General features: G+C 35.8%; 1 protein-coding gene across 1 annotated transcript in view; it reads left to right on the plus strand.

Annotated features, from left to right (window-relative positions):
* Positions 1-14,785: 14,785 nt before the first annotated feature.
* Positions 14,786-26,489, plus strand: part of LOC150106909 (sialin-like) — an 86,723-nt gene continuing 75,019 nt past the window's right edge. The window contains exons 1-2 of the mRNA XM_090393502.1: positions 14,786-14,930; positions 24,648-24,841. Of these exons, the coding sequence (XP_090249628.1) occupies positions 14,786-14,930; positions 24,648-24,841 (339 nt within the window). The remainder of the gene's footprint in view (positions 14,931-24,647; positions 24,842-26,489) is intronic.

Below are 26,489 nucleotides of genomic sequence, written 5' to 3' on the forward strand. Positions count from 1 at the left end.
AAGAATTCATATCATGAGTTCTGGCAATGACCCTTAGGTCAAGTACTATGGAAAGTCACTTCTTATTTCTCACATTGCATAAATCAAAGAGCCCAAAGTCGTCGTTCCACCACGGAGGCGTCGCTAGGGAGGAGCGGAGGTCCACCCCGGGCAACACTTTGAACCTATCTGAACTTTTGCAGTTAATTCTAAACTACAGTCTCGAGAACTCATTCCCAAATACAATGTATTGTAATACTACTGCGAGTTTTCCTCACAACTGCTGTAGTGTTGCTAATTGTGAGAGGAGTTTTTCTAAATAAAATTTATTAAGAATTACCTACATTACTATGAAATAATAGACTTCGCCAATGTAATCGACGATTTTGCTAACAGAAAAGCAAGAAAAATAACATTTTAGAATGTTGAAATTAAAGTTTCACTCCAAAATAAACACAGTGTTTTAATTTATTTCCCTATACGTCGTTTTGACTTTTTGTAGTATTTTTGGTGTGTATTGAGAAGGGCGGCAAACTCAGAGACCGATCCGGGCTGCAAAAATGGGATATTCAACAGAACATAGGTTGAAAATTTTGAAGATTGATTCAAATCTAATAATAATTTAACTAGAACCCTAAAGAAAAAGCGAAAAAAAAAGCCATATTCCCCGAGTTTTACTCCTCCTCTTTGGAAATGTAAACAGACAGCATCATATAACTAATTTCTGTTAAATTTGGAAAATAACTTTATTTCATTTCCATTGAATTAGACATTGTTTTATTGGACCTCATGTATTCCCCAATTACAGCACCTATGCCATTTGGCAGATGCAATCGAGATGTTGGATTGCATCTGCATTGCTTCATGGTTCTCTCGTCAAACTCTCTGCCTACTATTGATATAGAATAAGGTGTACCTTGACTCGTCCATTCGACTATATGATCTTTTTCCTTCTTCCAGTATCCAGTCATGATGTTTCTGACACCACTCTAGTCGTATTTTCCGGTTCTTCGCGGAAATCAGTGATTTCCTTATAGGCATGCAATTGCCAATACGAATTTTGTTCAATTCCTTGGGCATAGTTCGGTGAGATATGGATCGGGAATGGCCTTAATTGAATGCTTCGGTCAATTGTTGCCCAGATGACATAATGTTTATCTGTACAAGTCTTCTCAGACACAGCGATCTCGTACATGGCGGACTATCTCAGGGCCACAGTTACGCCTCTTAAACAAAGTGGGTTATTTTTTCACTGATTAAACACACGATATCTTGCATTTTCAGAAATTAGTCAGCTCTGCTGTTTTAAAAATTGTGGCTACAGCAGACAGGCACCTACAGTAAGCCCTTAATCGAACTCAACAGATCCTTTGTTTTCCCCATCGTGATCAACACTATTGATCATTACTGACCAGCAGTAATCTTAAATAGTTGCCTAGAACATGTGGTAACGCATATACACGAATTTGTGGAAGTACACATACCGATAAATGAATTAAAAAGCTTTATGCAGATGAACGTAAACGTCACTTATGCACCGTATCTGCAAAATACTTGGTCACTTGCTTCACCACATGTTCTAGGCAACTATTTAAGAATGATCAATAGTGTTGATCACGATGAGGAAAACAAATGATCTTTTGAGTTCGATAAAGGGCTTATTACTGTAGCTACCTGTCTGCTGTAGCCGCAATTTTTAAAACAACAGAACTCACGAATTTCTCAAAACGCAATATATCGTGTGTTTAATCAGTGAAAAAAATAACCCACTTTGTTTAAGAGGCATAACTGTGTTCCTGAGATAATCTGCCAGGTACGAGTTCGCTGTGTCTGAGAAGATGACATGATGTTTACAGATAAACATTATGTCATCTGGGCAACAATTGACCGAAGCATTCAATTAAGGCTGTTCCCGATCCATATCTCACCGAACTATGCCCAAGGAATTGAACAAAATTCGTATTGGCAATTGCATGCCTATAAGGAAATCACTGATTTCCGTGAAGAACCGGAAAATTCGTCTAGAGTGGTGTCAGAAACATCATGACTGGATACTGGAAGAAGGAAAAAGATCATATAGTCGGATGGACGAGTCAAGGTGCACCTTATTCTATATCAATGGTAGGCAGAGAGTTTGATGAGAGAACTATGAAGCAATGCAGATGCAATCCAACATCTTGGATTGAATCTGAATGTGATCCAAGGTGTTGGATTGCATCTGCCAAACGGCATAGGTGCTCTAATTGAGGGATACATGAGGTCCAATAAAACAATGTCGAATTCAATGGCCATAGCCTTTCTTCGCAGGCACTTCTACAGATGTCATATCTCATCTGATTTTGACCTATTTCAGAATATTTTGAAAAACAACGATTTTCAGTATTACTATAAAAAATGAAGGAAGCAGAAAGAAACCAAATGTAAATGAGTTAGAAGAATCATACATATATCCCAACAGATATAATTGTGCAACCCAGTTTCGGTCAACTACTCCCTTTTGGCAAAAAAAAACATTCCTTCGATATTTTACCTGTTTACTTAGTTAATATAGCAATAGAAAAAAGACCATATGTGAAAACAAAACGGAAAATATTGGAAAAGAGAAACGTTCACTACAATTTAGAATTGGGTATAGGTTGATATTTTTACTTGTTAAGAATGTAAAGTTTGATCTGAAATTTGAGTATAATGAAATAAAATAATGTTAGTAAAGTAGACCTTTTCACTGGCAACAGACTTTCAGCTTTCTTAATACACGATCAGTGCTTTTAGAAAGAGGACGACATCTCTTTACAATATACAACATTTGTGTAGAATTCACACTACTTCGGACCATAATAAAGTGTTAAGACCACAAGATGCCCTCAACTATCTGCCATCCTTTCTTCCTCAGATGACAGAAATCACTAATAGACTTGATCAGGCTATCAAAATGGACTGTGAATCGAGTTGGCTTCTTACACTTTCCAAAAACGTAGGGTTAAATGGCCTCGCCTAAGCCATTTACTTCCTTTATGTTAAAATGCGAGGCTATATTTTCTACAATAAACATTTCTTATTGTAACTAGCAAAACCAATTGTTCTATAGACGTAACATTTGAATAAAGATAGCATGTAGATTATTTCTCAACCCAAAATTTTAAAATTCAGTTTTAAGTAGTTAGCATTCTGTTATATTAAAACAATAATAATAAAAATAAAGATCAGGATTTCAAAGGGAAAACAAATCAGAAGCCCAATGGATAACATTTGGAAAAGTGAAGTGATCAGCCTACAAACAAAATTAAGAGTACTGGAAACATGATTCTTCAGCAGTATACTGTATAGATCCGAAACGTGGGTAATAAATAAGGAATCAAGAAAACGAATTTTGGCATTTGAAAGAATTTGTTACAGGAAGATTCTAAGAATAGGATGGGTACATAAAATCACAAATGATGAACTCTCTCGGAAGATACAACCAAAGGAGAATCTAATGCAGAAGATTATACAACAGAAGATACAATTATTTGGACACATCTGTCTGCAAAATGTAATGGGATTACAGAAAATGCGACACTGTGCACTATACAAAATAAGTGGCAAAAGATAGTGAAGGAGGCAATGGGCAGTGAGCCCATGATTTGTGATGATGATGACGACGATTGTCTTATATCTAAAAACTCTCAGATCTCCCTGCACCATAATTTGTGTGATATCCTCAAGTTACTATTGCAGAGGGCAGATATACTGTTATAATAATAATTATTATCATTATTTACTAAAATAAATAATGCTGGATCTAATATCCACTATATTTTTATATAATAAATAATAATAAGCTAACGCCTATTATTCCCTTGGAAGGATTTAGCTTTCGGAAACTAAATGGGCAGTTCAATCTTCACCAGTAGTCAATCAGAGATAGCTGGCCCATGTCTATCATTAATTATAGGCGAACCGATGAAGAGACGAGCAAACAAGTTCTGCCATCTCTTGGTACCTAACCCTAACAGGAAATGTTATTGTCTGAAATAATGTGGGTCCTACTGTCGATTTTCTTGAATTTACGGGATGAAAAATCCGTTTGAATGTGTCAGAGGACTAACTTGGAAACTGGTCAAAGAAAGGCTTAGAAATAGTTTCTTCAGTCGGCGACGAGACTCGAACTTATTATTATTATTATATGAGACCTCCAGGTAGCCTACGCATCATCCAAACCAGATATCATACCTCCCTTAAACTCATTCATTCTAGATGCTCACACTACCGCTAAAGGCAAAATATTCTACCCACACACTGAATGGTTTGTGAGAGAAAAACAAGCTCTTATCCGTTTCTTGACTGTCAACAAACTTACCTTCCACGTGAAAAATTTCACCACCCAATATCATATTTCAGAAGTTTATGTTTTAGACACCTATTATACAAACCCTCCTTCTCTTGTTAACCAGAGTGTGTAATCCACATACTCGCAATATCTCCTCATAATCTAAATCCCATAATCTTGATATAATCTTTGTAAGCCTTCTTTGTACCCTTTCCACAGCATCTTTATCACCTTGGAACCTGGAAGACCAAATTTGAGTATCAATATTTTAGATGTAGTCAGTGGCGACCGGTGAAAATTTTAAGGGAGGGTTCTGCATATCAAAATGAGAAAAAAAAATAATTTTTTTCTAATCAGTAACCAATTTATTAATAAGTAAATTTACATATTTAAAAATTTGCTTTATTAAAAATATTATTTGAAAATAAACTCCATTCTTCTATTTCTGCCGTGACAAGAATCGTCATAATTCAGCCTTCTATCTATAACAAATAAATAATTATATGTAATTTTAACAGAATAAAATAAGATTTATCAAAAATAGTTCACCCTCACCACGAACACACACCAATAACAAAAGTTTCGTATCTCACAGAAAAAAAATGCGTGCGAACATACAATTTATCTCTTGTGACACTGCTCAACAAGCAGTGTCGAATTCACTTGTTACTTGCAGTGACAAGTGCAAACGAATATCGACGAGTCAACTGATCAAACATGATAATTCCGACACTACGTTAAATCGCAGTGCATTTGTTTCGTTATCTAAAGTGTTTATCGGACAATTATTAACTATTCAATCAATGTCGAAACATAAGCTGTAACCTTTATCATGTTGTATTGCATTTATATTGTGTTGTAAGCATTGTTATTATTTATAAACACAAACAAAATTTAATTTTTTCGTCCTTGGGGTGCTGCAGTGTCACAATGATTATGTACAGGCGACCACCGGGTGCGGTCTTATCAAGACCTCATATAGAGGCAAAGTAACTTTCTTATCCTTACGTCAAGATTCGCTTCAACATTGAAATTATCCTCTGAGTTGTATTCGCAGCTTTTGCAACTCAACTTCAAATTTCTATTCACCATTACTCCAAGGTCCCTACCTAATATGCAGCTGGAAATCTCATCATGCCAAAGAGTACAACTTTACACTTACATTCAAATGATAGTAATTTTCATTTGCCCAAATTTCCAGCCTACTGAAATCATTATGTAAGTGATGCATATCAGTAGCATCCCTGATTGCCCTATCTATCTTTGCATCATCGGCAAACAATAGCACGTCGCCTGTTAGACTCTTCTTAATGTCATGAATATAGAACAATGGGCCAAGGACTGAACCCTGGCGTACACCACAGATCGTTTTTAATATGACATATTCACACGCAACGTATTCCGTTTCTTGATATCTGTCGGTTAATTAGCCACTCATCCAAGTCAAGAGTTTATATTGCAATCCTATATTCTCAATATTTTAAATTAAGAGAATATAAAATCCACATTGTTTCAAAACCGAATAAGAAACTCAAAGATTGGAATCGAATCTCTTTATATTTAAGTAACTATATTCTCAAGTTTATACAACAGCATTTTTTGCAGTATCCTATCAAACGGCCAGCTTCTCTAAAATCTTCACAACAACTCCAGAGATACCGATGAGTCGGTGCCAAAACTGATGCAAAACACATTAGTTTTTGTATCACCCTTATACAACGAAACTATCATATATTCGTATTATACATCTAGCAGACGTGACATAGCCTCCACTTCCCCTACGAGTTCCGAAGATGACACACTGTCGAAACGGCTCACACCCCGTTACTTCCACTCCTGACTTTTTCCCATCAATCCCTCCTCTACCCCAAAAAATAATTTCTATCCTCAGATCCTTCTCTCACCCCCCCCCACCGCTGTTTATTATTATAATTAAGGGTGTTAATCACCCTTCATAATAATAATATTATTATTATGAAGGGTGATTAACTTTCCCCAAACCCTCTTCCTTTAACAGCTTAACAGCAGGTAAATGCATATCGCCAGGATAAGGAGAAAGAAAACATCATCTAAAAAAGGTATGTCAGAAATTTCCTCCTATATTATTCTTCATACATTAGTTTTATAACACTTCAGTAATGCCCTAAGATTTGAGTAAAGAGCCAATGACATTGTAAAAAAAAGGGACACTCCTAAACGAAAGTAGGCTATATTAGCCATTAAATTAAAATCATATATTCCTTTCATTCTTGTGGTATCATCCCTGAGACGAGAATGAAGTTACACAAACATATTAAAGGCCTAACCATTTCTGCTGAACAATAGCAAACTTGTAGATATTCCATATGTCAAATTCTTATCCAGGTTATGCAACAGCTCTTCAACCTCATTCACATGCACCTATAACTCTTCATCCAATGCAACACTAGTACTGTGCATCATGATATATCTCAGCTCAATTAATGATATATCATTAATTGATCAATCCAGTTAGCTTCTAACCCCAGAGTACCATCTGCATTTAGTGTAGTCATTCTTCACACATTCATTCTTTCTTTTGCTTGCAGCATAATGATGAAATGAAATTCTCTTGGATTGCTTTTAGACTGCATAACCATTTCTTTCCATACTCCGAGTTAATTTTCATCACAATACTCTTTACTTTTCTGGCCTGTGTTTTACATATTTCATAACTGCTCTCACTATTATGCTCACGATATTCCGCTCATCTTCTTCTTGTGGATCTCTTGCTTAATAGAGCTGCACATCCATGTCATTCCCACTCGAATTATTCTTTGAACTCTTGTGAAACATTCAGATACCGCCTCATTTAAGCACTTTTTCAAAGACTCCCATGCATTACTAAAAATATTTTCCCATTTAATAACTAATATTGTGGAGACAAAGATAATTCTCCTAAGTTGATCATAAATTCCATCTTTGTGGTTCAGCATGTAACTTGTTCTAATTGGAACATCAATATAATTAGATATTTCTCAAGAAAGCTCATTATGCTGGGCTCCCAACAAGTGGTAAAATAGCCATATTCTTAACAGAGACCCTTCTGACGCTATGTACAAATCTAACACTCTTTGACTTCGCTTTCCTTCTTTCACATGCTGCTGGAGAGAGTTGTCTGGCAACAATTCAATAAATTCCTCTTCATTCTTATAACGGCATTTCTCTTCTACCCAATGAAAGCTTGGATAATTAAAGTCACCAATAATAATCACTAGTTTAGTACCCATAAGGCTAAATTGGAGATATATTTCATTGTCCCCTGCAATTGAGTCGCTAGGTCTACAGCAAAACGCCACACAATATTTCATTCTGTTAACCTGCACTTTACACTAGATCGTCTCAAACTCATTACTACATGGGACATCATTACCATAATTGTTTTCTTGTATTCCTACCCTAAACGGACTTAAATCGCCTGATTTCATTAGTAGTACTCCTTTCCTCTGCTATCTTTTCCATCATCCCTAAAAATAATATATCCTTTACACTCGTTTCCAGTTACCATATCTGATTTCGATAGCCAGATTTCACTAATGTGAAAAATCTAGAAAATAAATGGAAAGGTCCAAACTAAAATCGACACATCGTATTTCTACCCCCAGTTGCATAACCGTGTTTAGAGCCATTCATATGTTTTTTACTGGTTTGCGTACTAAAACTGAACATTCGCACACATTTTTCCCATTCCGCCCTTGACGGTCGTTTCCCTGAATCTCTGCGTTAGGTCTCATCCCAATAAGTAATTTTTCTCCTTATTATATAAGTGTTTTTCTGCCATCAAGCACACACTTCACAGATCTAAAGACTCGAACCCATTTATTCTACACAGCCTCCACATTGAATCAGTTGCTATGATTGCTTCCATCTTAACTCGGTACTGTTATCTGGGTGGAAAACTTACAATTTTTAATCTCGCACAATTCTTTCTTATCTCATATCTCCTCTCTCATACTATATTTGCCGCCACTCAGATTATTAATTCTTAATTAATAATCTGAGTGGTAAGAAAGGACATAATTATTAATTATGTCCTTTCTTATCTCATATCTCCTCTCTCATACTGTATTTGCCGCCACTCAGATAATTAATTTTCCTACAAGAACTACCACCTATGTTACCTTTCTATTCTGTTTTTCTTTTATGGTTGTCATATCTTTAATTTTGCTCCCGGGAAGACTAGAAGTAGCAAATCCTTCGGAAAGCGCAAATTTTGTTATTCAATCACTGTAGCATTGATGGATTTAAATTTTTCAGTAAACAAATAATGTATTCCTCCTCTTCGGGTTATTCAGTAGACTATGTTCAGATTGTAAATTTTTGAGAGTAGGTAGTTATCATGTAATTGATCTAATTTTTAGCGTATGTAAGGACAAATTTTAGAGGTACACAACTAACGTTGAATGTAATTATGTGATTTTAGCACTATCTAACTTTTGGAGACTGACGGAGCAATAATCAGAGATAGCCGTCACACGACTGTAACTAATTATACACTGCAACTGGAGAAGTGGCTGACAAGTGTCAACATCCCTAATCTTAACACTATGTTTTAGTGTCTGAAATTAGTGTGGGTTCTTAGATCGCTTTTCTTCGGTTTACGTGACGAAAAATCCAAGTTTCCAGGAGACGATCCCGCTTGCCCGTGCCAGAGATCGACTAACTCGGGACTCGATTGAAAAATTCCTCAAGATAGCCACCAGCATTGAACCTACGACGCTCTATCTTCCGGCTATCTAGCAACATAGATGACACAGGTGCGGAAAAATTTATCGAAATATAATTTTTTTTGTAAAAAGAACTTAATATATTATCGGATCTAAAAAAAAAAATCGGTCGTCGAACCTGCACTATTTCCATTAATTAAAAATGTATTCTGTTAGGATTAGGGACCACGAGATGGCAGCACATGTTAGCTGTCTTCTTCACTGCATACGATTAATTAATGATTACTTTGGGCCATCAGTCTCTCATTGGCTACCAGTGGAGATTGAACTGCACACTCAGTCTCCAAAATTAGATAGGGCTATAACGGCCTCGTCTACTCCCTATACGGGAACACAAAGGCATTAACTGATTTTTCTGATTTTTTAATACTATCTGATGAATTGACAAACTGTCAAGAAACCGCTATAATAAGCTTCTAAATTAAAAAGAACCACATCGATTTTAGATATGTTGTATAAGTTGCCGAGATGACATGAAAAATAATGTATTATCAAGAATAAATAAATATTCATTGCGTTTAGCCAATTTAGATCGGGGATTCCAATTTATGTAATAAAATTCACTAATGCCTTTTATTTCCACAAAGCAAGGAATAAGCAAGTTTGTTTAGCTCTAGGTATCTGTTGAAGCCTGGTAGGCAGCAAATCTCCAACATTGGCTGTCACAGATGTTTGGCACAAGGGATAAAATAGTTTGAACTATGAAGTAGATTTTATTGAGTTGCGAGATTAAAAACCGAGATCCCAGAGAATCTAAACTTCCCCTTGACATAGATTGACTAACTCGGTAATCGGTCGAAAAATTTGGTGCTAATATATTTAATATAATATACATCAACCATTAACACTTTTTGTTCCCACAAAGTACTAGTGGAACGCTTGAATAACGCAATGCAATTAGGCGCAATACGCAATAATAATCGGTTTGTGAGTTCATTGCTGTTAATGATTTGAAAACTTGTGGCTGCAATAACAACAAGATATCGAATAACTTCCTCCGTTTCGTGTCCTTATCCTAATTGGCATTACTGTCTGCAAGTCTACAACAGTGAATTGCAAGGTCGATTTCTGAGTTGCGTTTTTAAAAGGGATGATTTCAACCAGTAAAGGAAACAAAAACCTTATTTTTACCGGGTTAAAATAATATAACTCAGAAATTATCTGAAGATGCCCTAAATGTTCTTTATTCAGGATGGAGATATTCAAATCTATTATTGTTTCTCTCTGACAGTTCTTCCCAGCCATTTTATATGGCAGTATATTATAAATTATAAATAAGAATGAAGACATCTCTATGGCTCCATCGGTGTAGAAGAATCCCTTTAGTTGGGAAGACCTGGTTTCGAATCATGTGGTAAATCTTTATCGGGGTTTTTCATCTGAAGGAGAGTTCGCTAATCTCATATGGTTGTTATTCCCTCATACTGGCTCCGTGAACACGTATCTACAGATATAAAATATTTCCACTTAGAGTGATGCATGAAAGGAATGCAGACCGGCTGCATTAAATTGTAGAAAATTCTTAATCAGGGTATACACCCGTCTTTTATCCTCCAACCATCAAGGTGGCCATATCGAACCATAATATTAAAATCTATTGGTTAAATGCATTTTCATGCAAAGAAAGTACAATGAGATTTAAACGCACAACTTTCATTGGTAAATGCTTGTACTTTATAAGGTAGTATCTATAGTATTGCTTGATTCGATTCTAATTGATGATACTAGAATAATACGAGTAAGGACCATGATTAAAAAGTGATATGCTGTAGCTTGAAGAATCGATTTAATCAGGACAGTAGCTTTTGAGGGCTTGTGACACAAAGTAACTAGAGTATTGTTCAAAAAAAACGCTGAGGTACAGACTACTATATTAGGCTATACTGTTTCTGAATGAAAGTAATGTTTCTATTTCGAAATTTCTATTCAGTCTTCCTAACTAAAGGGATTCCTCCACACCTCTCTATGAAATAAATTATCACAAATATTTCATGAAGTTCACACAAATGGCATTTGTGTGAACTTCATGAAATTACAAAAATTCAAAGCTGTACAACATACACTGCCTAGAAAGAGGACAAAGGACACCATCGTGTGAGAACAAATGGCCATGGCGCTCACCTTAATAAGACCTCCTTTCTCCCCGATGACTGCAGTAATCCTATGGACATGCTTTCCATAAGCTACGATAGGGATCAGTTGGAATTTTGGAAAATTCTTTCTGTGATGAACTGACAATTGCCTCATTCTTCTTGAAAGAAACAATGGTCAGTTACATAGAAACGCTACGAAGTAGGAAGCATTGCATTGTCCAGAATGTTCAGATACCTCTCGGAGTTCAATCTTAATGCCACTAGAAACAGAAGTCCGGGGACAAATCAGGTAAAATAGGACTATACCATCACACTTCCACCTCCGAATTTCATAGTTGGGATTATGCACTTTGGTTAGAGAAGTTCATGGACATTCGACACACCCACAACTGTCCATCTGCTTGGTAGAGTGTATAACATGATTCTAGGCTCCATGATGCAACTATTCAAGCTTCAATGTCCCACTATACATGCTCTTTGCACCACTGAATATGAGGCTGCATGTTGGGGTTTGCATATTACGGTTTTACCATGGAAATCCATGTAGTAAGCCTCAGTTCTGATTTTTTTTGTGTAGATTCATTTTCCATCGGTACCCCTAACTCCGCATTCGACGTGTTGGCCAACGAATGACTTTTTATATATTATCCTTCGTAGCACTCTACGGTCACGTTCGGTGAGTGTATTTGGTCGTCAACTGCGGGCAGTACTTGCAGTTGAATCTCTGTCCTTCCATCTCAGTATGGTATCACTGATTGTTGACATGGGATGGCCAATGTCAACAATTTGCCGAAGAGATATGGCATTCATTTGGATATCCGTTTACATTTGGTCACCTGCATTTCTAGGTGAGAAACAAGCTCTGGAAAAAAGTTCAGAGGCGGATAACAAAAGCAATATCCAGATTGTGGAATGCTGACTATGAAGACAGGTTGAGTGAATACAAATTACAGACTGTAGTAAGTAGCAGAAGAGGGACGATATGATTGAGACATAGACTGTTAATGGGTACTTTTCCAATAGATACCCAGGATATTTTTCAAAGGATTTGGAGACAAGAGATCATCCTATACAATGATGTGGCGCATAAGATAGTGCGGAATGACTTTTTTTACATAGAGAGTGGTTGGTGAGTGGAATGTATTGCCAAATGCGGTAGTGAGTGTGCACATGTTGAATCAATTTAGGACGTGGTATGATAAGATTATATCTGTTAGAATGCATCTCACTATTACCTACCTTGATGAGCCTTGCCTCCAGGAGCTGTTTGTATAATAATAATAATAATAATAATAATAATAATAATAATAAAAAAAATCAGCTAACGCCTTTTTATTCCCGTATATACGGGAGTAGGCGAGGCCATTTAGCCCTATCTAACTTTTGGAGACTGAGTGGGCAGTTCAATCTCCACTGGTACCCAATCAGAGACAGATGGCCCAAGGCTATCACTAATTAAGCGGTACGCAGTGAAGAGAGACGGCTCAAATGTGCCGCCATCTCGTGGTCTCTAACCCTAACACAATATATTTAATGTCTGAAATAATGTGGGTTCTACGGTCGATTTTCTTGAGTTTACAGGACGAAAAACCCGAGTTTCCGGGAGAAAAAACCCGGTTGCCCGTGCCAGAGATCTACTAACTCGCAAACCGATTGAAAAAAGGCTCTTAGAAAAATTTCCTCTGGTTGTCGTCTAGATTTGAAACCAGGGGTGAATTCTTCATGCTTGCTGTGCAAGCTCATTACTCGAGAAAGAAGTGATATTTATTTGTTAATAAATATTAGCATGCATTTATAAGCATTCCATTTAGGCTTTTATTTTTGTAGACAGAAGACGTCTTAAGCTTGCGCGGCAATAATTGAGCTTTGCGTTGTGTAGCGAAAGCCGATGCTTGCTCGTCTAGTCAAAGCTACCTTGGCTTGCTTGGTTGTGGGAGCTTTCAGGTCCTAGCAGCAGCACTGTGATTTCGTGCGCGCGCATAGCTATTTCCGCTCCCTTCAGGTCGTCTCACTCTGTTGCTTAAACACAGGTCATACGCAGTCAAAGTAGCTCTAGCCAGCCTTTACAAGTGTGCATGTTGTTTGGGAAAATTAAGTTACAACCAAATATTTATGACGATGTTATTGACCAGTTCATAAAGAATTCTACCGTCGGGTAGAATTTGTATTCAAGTAGGCCAGCTAAATTGAAAAAGATAGAATATCATTTGTAAAATAAATGTTGTATTTGTATGAGTAAATGTACATGAACTTCTAAATATATAGTTTTAAACGGTCAGTAATTCATTATTCCGCTAATCAGATTTCAATCACACCTCCCACTCCCTGAATGATAACAAAAGCAAACGTGAATTTCAAGACTAGCACCCTGTTTGAAACCAAGTCTTCCTTCGTGCGGCCAAACGCAATATTATTATTATTCATTAAAATAGAAATATGCTCCTATTTATAAATGCATTTCTTTTAACACTGCTATATAATTTGTGCGCTAATGATATGCTTTATTTGGTGGAACATCCCTCTTCTGCATTTGTAAGTAAATGTTCCATAGTGGACGTCTCGTTCTTCTTGAACTCCAATGCATTTTTAAAGGCAAATCCAATAAAAATCGATTCGATCCTCCTTCCTGTTTTATGCTTATATATGAACACACCATACCATGCAGGCATTCGAAACCAAATCCGATGGAAGAGCGTAACCAATCTTTAATCCCGTAGTATTCTATGTATACAGTATGTATTGTGTGTGTTCCTCTGGCTAACTCTCCTTCACATGAAAAGCTCTGATAAAGGTTTTTTTCCTCTTAGATGGGATTCGACCTCAGGTTTGGCCAACCAAAGTGCATCGTCGAAACTCACTTAGCTGCGAAGTCTCACTCGAGGCTCCGCAACACAGTCTGTACATCACTAACTCCACAGCTGCAGTTCATCACTAACATCTAGAGATGTGCTGCATAGTGATACATCGCTAAATGTAAGTGATGTACTGCTTTGCAGTTTTTGACTTATATACGAACTGTAATTAAATAATGTTCTGCAAACCACAAAAATAACAATTATCAATTTAAAACTAGGTGATTTTTAATTTAAAAAGGAAACAAATTTAAAGCGATGTAATATTCAGCTTAAAACTTAGTGGTTGTTATGTCATTTAAAACTTAACCTTTTCAATTAAAAAAATTACAAAAGCTGCTTTGCGAAATAGAAAAAAAAAGGTGGTGGGGGAGAAGGAGGATAGTTCACGGGATTCACGGTGACGTAACATTGTTGGGATTTCCAATGACACGTGCATAGAGTAGCGGTGAGGAAGCTTTCAACGAATGACTCGAACATTATAGAATTAGCAAATATACATACTTTTTTTTTCGGAAAAGCATTCGGTATTAGCAGAAAGAGTTTTTTCTCTTTCTTCAGCAGATTATCATGTTTAACTCAGAAACATGTATATGAACAAAGTAACTTATTTTTCATTTATTTACATTCTGTACTTTGAATTCCTATAGTTTTGACATCTGATGTTCAAAAGGCTGACTGAGAAGTTTTTCATTCTTTTTATGAATGATTGGTCCTGTCGTTTATAATTAAGAAATTCTTTATACGTCATAATTTCAGAAAAATAATACGCTGTTCTCAGTTACTTATATAGGTTTACTATTCAAAATGAGGATGCATTTAACTAGCGAAGTGGAACTTAATAAAGTACTTCTAAAAAACTTTGTAGATTCAAGAAGTAAGGGTAATGCCAAAATTTACCGAGACTATGAAACGAAAAATCATTTTCTACCGCAGTGGCTCAGACCTTCAGGTAAGATTATCGGGGCATACTCATGTAATTTACAAGAACAGCGACTTGCATATTATGAGATATGACAAAGAAAGAAAACGCTGTTTTCTTTCTTTGTCATACATGCAGTGATAACATAACATGCAGTGATAACATGACAAAGAAAGAAAACGCTGTTTTCTTTCTTTGTCATGTTATCACTGCATGTTACCTCTCACTGATTTACATTGAGCTTTGTACTTTTTTTTCCCCTCTACATATTCATTTTCAAGATGTGCATAACTACCATAACCAGCTATTTGTAGCAGGGTTCTTCATTTTCATTTGTTGAAATTTGCTGAAAACATATACAGCGTATATTGATAAGTAAACGTTTCCAATGCAGTTAATGGAAACAGTCACGATATTTAATAAAATAGGCTTTGGAGGTTATCCCAAAATCACATTTTATGATATGTGATTAAATGTTCCCATTCTCCTTTTAAATCTTGTGCTAACGTCATAATGCTACATTATGTAAACTTATATTGGCTGCTTTTCATTTCTTCCTCTTATAAATTAAGGATATCAAGAAATTATATTAATCCTTTATCCAAGTGCATTAGTCTACTTCTATATAGAGGCTAATGACTTCACATCAATTGTCTTAGTATCCCATAATGTAAAGCACACACCAGTTCAGATATATATATATATATATATATATATATAACGCTATACACGAGTAGCTCAGTTGAAAAGATACTTTGCAAACATACATTGTTTGTTTACACTTTGATAAAGGATTAAACCAAGAATATAATCTCTTGGAATCTTTAATTTATAGTATAATCAAGTGAAAAAATCTTTCAACGGCTATCTCTAATCCAGAGTTTAATAATAAGGTGTGACATCTTTTAACTGCTTGTATATGGAAAGTATATGACTTTGCATTACTTCAGCCTTGGTGTCTCTTCTGGGTCTGGCTCTCACTGATGTGGTTTTGCTTGGATGTGAGATGTCCCCCCAAAGTGGTCCTGTGGTTGCCTTGGTGAATGTCCTACCTTTGGGATATGAGCGGCTCTGCTTGGTAGTGGGGTGGGCCTGTGCACTGAGTTATTAGTTAAATTGTCCTTTGGGTCATTCGCTGAAATTAGCATGATCTGGGAGTTTGTCTGAGTTTTTGGAGAATTCTCTTTACTTATATAGTGGGGAATAGAGAGGCTTTGGACGGAGGTTGGTTGTTGCCTGTCAGTGAGTGGAGCCACTGTCGAGATTCCTGTCATGGAATGGTTCAAGTCAGGATCGATGAGTTTAATAGGTGATCCTTTAGTGTCACTCAGTCAGATTTAAAGTAATCTTGTAGATCACTGTGAGTTTTTGGAGAGGTATCCCTGCACTTTAACATGCATCAATAACTGGTGTGGGTAGTGGCCTTCCCATAATGCACAGCATGATACACACCTGAAATGGTGGATGCTTTGCATTATAGTATGTATGCTAAGGCAGTTGATGTGAAGTCATTAACATCTATATTAAACCAATAATATAATTTCTTGTCATCTTTAATTTATAGTATAACTAAGTGAAAAAACTCAATTTCTTCCACCTGTTCTGTCCATCAGTCTGTTCCTTCAAGTTTTGGTTAGGGAATATGTAGTAATGTAAGACTCAGTTGCTGTATTTTCATTATTTTGTTATTAGATATTGCCCTGCTGTCTTTTCAGTTCCAGATTCAAAACTGTTTTTAACTGAATATGGTCATATATATATATTTATACACACACACACACACACACTATATTATTATTATATAAGTGCACCTCCATGGAGTTCTTAGACTCATCATTAATAATCCACTAACATCAACACAAACCATTTTCACAAACCTGTCATATCTTGCTTTGAATTCACTTGCTGACAAAGCACTCATAACTGACTCCAGTTATGAGTGCTTTGAGAATGTGCAGAGAATGACTGACTCCAGTCATTCTCCCCACTTTCCCCATTTTCAAGGGACAATGGGAAATTGAGTGAATGACTAGAGTTAGTGATGAATGCTTTCATGAGGACTAGAAAAAAATCTATTCCTCATACCCTTGCTAACTCCAGTCTTAATTTATAGGAATGAACCCTAGTTTTTCCCACACTAGTCATGTGCTGAAAAATTTCCTTTGTATCAATCCTGTAAGCCCCCTGAGCAACTTATGTCTCTATGATATTTCTTTTCCTCCCTTATCTGCCTATCATTCAGCCTCTGTAACCCAGAAATCTTCAATCTCTCTTCATATGGAGCATCCCCATAGCCCTCTACCATCTCGACCACTTGCCTCTGGCTCAGCTCCACATCTCCAAGAGACATGGAGCCTTATAAAGAGGTATAATAACCTCTTATCTCAATTTAAAAAAACAAAGAAAGAAAAAAAAAGCCACTTTTTGGTCACTTTATGCTCTCTGAACTTTAACTCCCTATCCCCAAATCTCAGGCTTTGTCTGTTTCATGGAGTATGGTTCCATCAGGGTAGTATGCAGATAATAATCTTTTCACCTCAAAATGTATAAACTTACATTTTGCACATTAAACTGATATTTGTTCACCTTTGCCCAGCCTGTCTGGTTGGCCAAGTGGTTAGCGTGTCTGCTCTCCGGCCAAGAGGCCGTGGGTTTGAATCCCACCATGGGCATGGATGTTTGTGGTTGTCCTTAACTTTGTGTGGAAAGGGAATCTGCAACGCTACCACTTATTCTAGCAGAAGACATCATTGCCAAACCATGTGAGGTACGGCAGTGACCATACTGCGTCTACTGATGTCAAATGTGAATTTTTTTTTTTTTTTTTTTGCCCATACTACCAATCTATTGAAATCATCTTGAAAATTTTCACTGTCATTACACACAGCCTTGCCATAAATACTGTTTCAACTTCTGCACATCCCCTCTGCTGCCAACAGAATGTGCGAGCCCAGTTCCATTAGTGGCACTGTGCACAGCCAACATTTGTGTATTTATCGGTAGGGAGAGTTGTCTATCTGTACGGGTTAATATGTAGTGGGGAGATTATGAGAACTCGGGATCAGTAGGATGTTTGTGTATCAGATTATTAACCATTATAATGATACAGAAGATGTATCTGACTGCCAAAGAACAGGTTGACCACACTGAGCTAGGACACAACAGCTTGTGAGGGCTATGAAGGCATGCCTCTGCCATAATCCTATGAGAACACAGAAAGTGATGTCATGAGGGATGAATGTTTCTCAGAGAATGATGTCACATGTACTAATGACTTGGAGGTGAGAGCCTATTGTTATTCTACTGGACACTTTCTAACACCAAAATTTGTGCTTCAGAGGCTGATAAAATCAAAGTGCTTTTCTGGAATTATGTAAAACAGACACAGATATCCTCTTCACAGAAGAGGAAGAGTCATTTGACTGCCAAAATGATCAGGTATATGCTCCAGATGGACTGCATAGTACCCAGGATTCAGAGCGGTCATCACCCCCATCAGTGATGGGGTGGTAGTATATCGGAGGTATCCAAGTCACATTTCTGCAAGAAAGGGGGTCAAAATCTCTGCCAAAGTGTATCAAGATACTGTGCTAGAACCTGGTATACAGCCCCTGAACACCTCGTTTCATGGTAGGCAGCGGACTTTCCAACAGGATTCAATTCGTTCACTGATTAGCCATCTGGAAGCCCCCTGATCTGAATCCATTGAAATTGTGGTTGGAGTTTGAGAGAGTAGCCTGCAGGAAACACCACCCCAGCATTGCCAACATGAAGTGGATTTGGAGTGAGCAGTGGCAGAGTTGATATTGTGTGTACCATCATCGATATTATTATCATGTGACACCTCAGGAGTCCAAAGACTCATCGAGAGATGGGATCTACTCTACGACACTCCATCTTCATTACTTAATCTACCAACTACACCGAACTGCAACTACCATCATCATCTACTGCCCACCATCACTAGTATTTTTTGTCTGTAAATTGTGTGTGTTCTCAAGGCCAATTTGTCTGTATGTGGGATGAAAAACCTGAGTCTCCGACCAAAAAAAACCTTGCCAAAAAAAAAACAAAAAAACTGCTACCTCTGTAGCAAAGGTAGAAGTTTTTTTTTTTTTTTGGTTTCAGTTCCTCCATTTGGTTTCAGTTGTGCTACAGAGGCACTGAAAAGGTAATCATGCTGTGCTCATCCGGGATATGTGAATCACAAACTTCAGGTGTTCGTGAAGTCAAAAGGGGAACATTTCAAACATTGAGTGCTGCAATATGCACATTATACATGTGGTTTGTATGTGCTGAAACCTGTAAATGATTTACTGATTGATTAAAGTATAATAAACTTAGTTTAATCCTTACTGAAGGAGTAAACTAAGTCTATAGTAAAATTTATTATAGTCTAACCAAGTGAAAAATAACCTTTCAACATGATTGATTAAAGGTTTATGTGCTGTTCAAGTTGTAACAGTACTTCAGTTGAGTTTGATTCTCATTGTGTTGAGAGGAATCTTTATATAGGCTTTTTCAATTAATAGGTCCGTTAGCTTATCTCTGCATGTGATTGGCTAACTCACCTTCAAATGAAAAAACCCATATAAAGATTCCTCTCGTCATGAAGAGAATTGAATTTCTAATAGAAGGGTGCAATATACTATCATTTTTCCAATTGTGCTGGGCTCGTTTGGGATATGTGACCTCACAGACTTTGGGTGTGCATGAAGGCAAAAGGAGGATATTTCGAACATTGAGTGGTGCAATATGCATATTGTGCCACTTATACATGCATAAGTTATGTGCATATTGCAGCATTCAATTTACTTTATACTTGGCTTGTATGTGCTGAAAGCTGTAAATGATTTATTGATTGATTAAAGGTTTATGTTCTGTTGAAGTTGTAACAGCACTTCAGTTGAGTTTGATTCTCATTGTATTGAGAGGAATTTTTTTGTAGGCTTTTTCAATTATGTGCATTAACTGATCTCATACAGATATGATAGCAAAGGTTTTTCATCCTGCATACAGACAAATTGGCCAAAAGAATACATTCCATTTACAGACAAATACTACTAGCAGTGATTGGTAGATAGTATTTTATGTCGATAGTAGTAATATCTTGAAACTGGAGGATTAAGTAGGGTATACAGTGAGTTGTGTACACTGGAGTAGTGTGCCCTCCTGCAATGAGTCCAGGAACTCCTTGGAGTTGTCACATAATACTAGTAATAATGGTAGTAGATTCCATTTGGCAAATTTAAGGAGACAAGTCTGAAATAATGAAAAGTGGTAATGATAAGCAAAGTAGGGTATATAAGAAATCAATCACTCACGTAACTTCAAATTGATGAATAGTGGATATATATATATAGCACCACAAAATCCTTGTTAGCTTTTGATATGTTATAATTTTAATACATATTGAAAATAATGTTTAAAATGGTATACAACTCTGAGTTTTATATTTTGAAAAATTTGTTTAATGCCAGAAATTGTTCTTTTTTTTGAAAATTTTTGAGATATGTAATCTGTATAACACAGTTGTCCCAGTCTATTGTAAATCTTTATTCTGTGCACTCTTCTCTAATAGGAGGTATGCCTTTGTACGTAATGCAATGCTGGGAAAACTCTTTATGAAGCATATTTAATAGATGAATTTCCAATTTGGAGCATTTTGTCTTTTGCTTGGTTTCAAATAAGAATTTTTATCCAACTGATATTTATTTAATTTGCAAAGTGGCCAATAGTTTATAGAAAATGCATGACAATGATGCTAGCAAATCCAAATTATTAATTTTTTTTTTTAGCTTTCTTTTTTTTTTTCCCCTTTGCAGAGGTTTTGTTTTCACTGGAGATCATCTTCATTTCAGGATATTTGATAAAACTTTTATTGATTTGTTCTACAAAAAAAGTGGAAGGATGGATAGACAAAAACAAGTGGCAAGTATAGCATGTACTGTATACTAACAAAAGAAGCATGTCGCTGTTGAAGCTACCTTTGTCTCTCATACACACACATTCCACTTGTTGTTGCATGTACATAATTTAAATCACTTTATTTGTTACTGAATGCATAAATAATTACATTATAAACACCAGAGTGGAATTATAAAATATAGAATTATATAATTACAGAAGCATTTCTCCCCCCTTCAGAAATAATTAAAATATTAGCATTTCATGCATGCATGCATACGGTGCTTTTTTTTATTATTTTTTTTTTTATTTTTGGACAGTATGTAACAGTTCGTAGCGGAATCTTTATTAACAGTGATGTTAATAAACTTACGGATGCAATTCATTTAGAAATTTGTAACATTCAGTAATTTTGTACACATTTACCTATTATGCAAGTAAGCTTGCTTATTTAATGAAGTTTATATTTTACACTGTCTGTTGTTAAGATATCTGCTATTTAAAATTTTTATTAAAAATTATTGTATGTTTTCTTATGTTTTATATTCTTGTACTATAGTATTGTAGTGTACTATATAGTTAATATATATAATGCTTAATAAGCTGTGTTATACACTTAATTTGCTATTCTTATTACAAAAATGTTAAGTGCTATGAAATAACAATATCAGTAAATAATTTTTAGTTTTCTTTTCATATCCTTTTAATTTCAATTTTTCCTGTTTGCAAAGAACGAATAATGGTACTTACCATCAGTAGCCATTTGTACTCAGCTATAGGTGATGGCTAAGAATGCAGCTCAGCTACCTTTCAGTTGCTAAGGGCAGTAAGTGCTAAAAGAATTCTAAAAAAATTCTATAAAAGATTTTATAGGATTTTTTAAAAAATTATTATTCAATACAGGACTTAGTAGGGAAAACATATTCTGATTGAAGACGGTTTTATTTCAGCCTAGTCTCCATAGAAAAAGGCTTCATTTGAAAATTACATGCATGAAAGGATACTAACTCATGGCTGTGGTGTTTCTTGTAGCAGGAAAACCCTTGTTCCAGTGAGGTCGCTCTTAATAGACTGCTAGAAACTGAGGGATTGAGTAAAGGGATATGAAGTGAGGTTGTTGGTAATGAAGAAATCTCAATAAGGGGACCACACTATTTTCATTTATAATAGGTGTTTCAGATACTGAGTACTCTGGATGTCAGTAAAGCTGTGGGACTGGATGGTATTTCGCCACGAGTTTTGAGAGAATGTGCTAGGGAATTGACAATACCCTTAACATGGCTTTTCAATGAAAGTCTGGCTTTGGCAAAGGTGCCCAGGGAATGGAAGGAAGGTAAGATAGTGCCATTGCATAAGGGTGGTAACAGACTGGAAGTGTCTAATTATAGGCCAGTCTGTGTGTCATCAGTAGTTGTTAAGATCTTGGAGAAAGTAGTGAGGGACCGTGTACAGCATTGGGCAGATGAGGGTAATGTTATCTGTGAGAATCAACATGGATTTGTGAAAGGACGCTCTTGTTTTAGCAATATGCTAGCCTTTTATAATAAAGTTACAAGAGCATTAGATGAGGGAAAGGCATATACTGCAATTTTCTTAGACTTGGCGAAGGCATTTGACAAGGGTGCCACATGATAAGCTGATATTTAAGTTGCAGCACATGGGTCTGGATGTCAGATTGGTCAACTGGATTCAGGATTGGCTGTCTGATAGGTATCAGAGAGTTGTGTATGGTGGAGCAGTTTCCAGGAGGCAGAGGGTTACAAGTGGGGTCCCACAGGGCTCAGTACTAGGACCTATATTATTTAACCTTTATATCAATGACATAGCCAGTGGATTGCAGGGGGATATTCAGTTGTTTGCGGATGATGCGAAGCTGGGAAGGATTATTAGTAATAGTGCAGATGTGGTAGCCCTGCAAGAGGATTTAAATAAGCTAGATAGATGGGCAAATGAATGGGGGTGTCAGTTTAATGCAGCAAAATGTAAGGTCTTGAGGTTTGGGAAACATCGATGGGATGCTGCATACTCTATGGGAGGAGTTATACTGGAGGAAGTAGGGGAGACAAGAGATCTGGGGTTGATGATTGATAGAAACCTGAAGTTTAGGGGACATATTGCAAAGGTGGTGAAGGTAACACAGAGGATTGCTGCTATTATGAGAAGGACACTGACCTGCAGAGATAAGAGGGTTATCATTCCATTGTATAAGTCTCTGATCAGACCACACTTGGATTATTGTTCTCAGATTTGTTCCCCAGGATTTGAAGGGGATAAATTAACTGTGGAAAGGATACAAAGACGGATGACAAAGATGGTTTCAGGACTGTACAAGGATAGTTATGAGGATCGGCTGAGAGAATGTGGACTGCAGAGTTTGGTGGATAGAAGAAGGAGAGGTGATATGATTGAGACTTTTAAACTGTTGAGAGGTGGTTACAGGGTTGACACTGGGGAGTTCTTTCACTTGGTTGATCAGCGGGAAGGAGTGATGACAAGAGGCCATCCCTGGAAGTTACGAAAGGAAACTGTGAGCAAGAGGGTGAGGAGTGGTTTCTTTGTGTGGAGGGTGGTTGAGCCGTGGAATGCATTGCCTGATGGAGTGGTGGGAGCGAGAACGGTCAGTGAGTTTAAAGAGTGGTATGATAAACTTTATGTTTCTCAGGGGGGGACCTCCCCTCGATGAGTCTTTACAGAATTTATGTCTTAGGAAGGACCTCCCTCGATGAGTCTTTTGACTCCTTGGAGGCCTGAATAATAATAATAATAATAATAATGCCTTTAATTGAATTACTTTAATTGAAAGTACTTGTATTCTGGTGGAAGGAATTGCATGACAAGAATTGGTCCACCACTAAAAGGTTGTGACATAAAGATAGGCAATGTATTCTGCTTGCATTAATTATCCTAACAGCAATAAATTTATTATAAAAGTTTATTATAAATTTGAATAAAATCTTTGTCAGAATTTTATTAAAATTTGATATTTGGAATCCTTAGAAAAATTTGTCAGCCCATTTGTCAACTGAAAATTGTTATTTCATTAAATAGGATTTAAGATCTCTATTAAAATTAATAAAGATTTTAAATTGTTTTCAGTTTTTGTTTTTATGAAATGATTTGTTGTGACCAAATTATACAAAAAACAAATATGTCTAAGGCACCTAAGCCAAAAGTTAGGTTGATATGTCATAATCTCACAATAACTTTTGGCATAGAATTTTTACAAAAAAAACCCCACTATGTTTAGGTTATTATTCATAGAACTCTATTAAAAGGTCAATGAATAATGCAAATTGTCATCACAGATATTATTCTCAAAATATTTGTCAAAAGACTTATTAAATTATTTAAAAATAACTGACAGCAAGGAAAAATTCCAGAAAGTTGGAATTCTTGCAATTCTTGCAAAAACAATAGAAATATAAATATCAAAAATTCATTTCGCATCGTTTTCAAGCAGTGTTGTATAAAGTTATTAGAAATATAGGGTGCAGTATGTTTAGCACAAGTATGCTGTGGGGAAGCAGTTTACTTTGTTAGTGAATAAGTTCTATTCTTGAGACCACTTGATGCAAGATTTTTTTTTTTTTTTTAAATTATAAGTTCACTGCTTCACTTAGGTGTGCTAATTATAATTTTATTTATTTGCTATAAATTGGACTGAGTATATTGTCAAAATATGCTGAAAAGTCGACTCTGATAATGATAATGAATGATGTCACTAGTTTAACATAGTTGTTTTCCATTATGTATCTCTTTATACTTTATTTTTCATAAGATATGAATTGTATATTATTTCTTTATTTTATTTTAGAGTTTATTATATATTTTTTATTTTAGCTTGCATTCCAGCACGATACCTTTTAACCTTTTGGTCATTCTGGGGATTTTTTCTTGTTTATGCTCTTCGTGTGAATCTAAGTGTGGCAATTGTTGCTATGGTGAACAGTACAGCGGTTATTCCATTGGAGTCAAACAACCGGGAATGTCCAAATCTAATCGATCAAACAAATACAACATACAGCTTTGAGAAGGTATGTAATAATATTTAAATGTATGTTTTATTGTTGTTGACTAATTTATTATACAATTCTGTAATTGTATAATAAATTCTTCACTTGCTGGAGCTTTTATTTTGCCCACCAAAAGTTGAATTTTATGAATTATAAATGTAGAAGATGGAATAAATATAGAACTTATTAAATATGCAGGTATCCTATTTGTCAAAAGACATTAAATTATTTAAAAATAACTGACAGCAAGGAAAAATTCTAGAAAGTTGGAATAAAGCAATTATCTTATTAATATATAAAAAAGGCAATAAGTGCAACTGTGAAAACTACAGAGGAATAAGTCTCCTAAATATTGGTTATAAGTTGTATGTGCGAATACTAACTTCAAAACTTAAATTATATTAGAAGATAAACTTTGTGAAGAACCAAAATGGCTTCTGAAAAGGATAATCGTTTACTGGACTTTTATATTACATTAAAAATCTTAATGGAGAAGCATTGTGAATTCAATATAGAAACATGTATAGCATGGGTTACCAGAACATACATAGATTACCAGAAAGCTTTTGGCAGTCTTCAGGAACAAACTGCAGCCCATACTCAAGAAGCTAAATATTCCAAACCAGCTACTTGCAGTTTTGGAATATTTGGATAGCAATAGCTATCATGTATCTAAACAGCCAAATAGCTGTAAGAATCAATGAAAAAGTATTGAATAGAAATCAATAAACAGAGATGCTCTCAAGGATGCCCAATGTCACTATTATTTAATACCTATATAGATGAAATAATAAAGAAATGGGGGGAAAAAATATAAAACCTACATTTAAACTGGATTGTGGACCCATACTTAATACCTTTTTTGTTTGCAGATGACCAGATAATCATAGCTGAAAGTGGAAATGAAATCCAGAGATCAGTATACTCCTTAAACATAATTGCTAAAGAATTTGGAATGCAAATGTAAACAGAAAACCAAAATCAATGTTTTTAAAAGACCATCTCCAATGAGAAGTAAAACCATTATTTGAAAATTTAAAAAAATGTTAGAACAAATTAAGTGCTTCATGTATCTCGGATATGCTGTATCATATACAAAGGAAGCTGACATTGATGTCAAAATTTGAAAATCCTAAAGATAACAGGGATGATCAATAATATATTCAAACCTAACCAAATTCAAAAGCATACAAAAATAAGAGTTTATAAAGCTTTGGCAAGACCTTCTCTACTGTACAGAAGCAAATTATGGACCATAAGAATTGCAGGTTAAAAAAAGAATAGAAACTGGAGGGGGTGCTTAAGGGTTAAAGCTGTATAACTGAGAGGAGACCTCCACATAGACTTTAAAGGAATGCGGAGAACTGACCAGAACTTCTGACCTAATGTCCAATCCTCACCTTCTCATGGTGCAACCTGTTGGGTATCTACCTGGATACTGAACGAATGAGGATGGACTGGCAATTTGGAATTTAGCCGACCAAATTGTATTCTTATTGACTTACACCAATATACAAATGATGGTACAACATGACAAAATTTCATTTCTTTTTGTCTACATAAAAAATATCTAAAAAACTTTAAAAAAAAAGTTTTTAGATATTTTTTATATAGACAAAAAGAAATAAAATAAAAGTTTTTTTTACCTTAATTTTCTGCAGCCTCCTGG

Source organism: Typopeltis vanoorti, chromosome 5, assembly GCF_054136105.1.
Source record: "Typopeltis vanoorti isolate ZY-2024b chromosome 5, IOZ_Tvanoo_1.0, whole genome shotgun sequence".
NCBI classification, from domain to species: domain Eukaryota; kingdom Metazoa; phylum Arthropoda; class Arachnida; order Uropygi; family Thelyphonidae; genus Typopeltis; species Typopeltis vanoorti.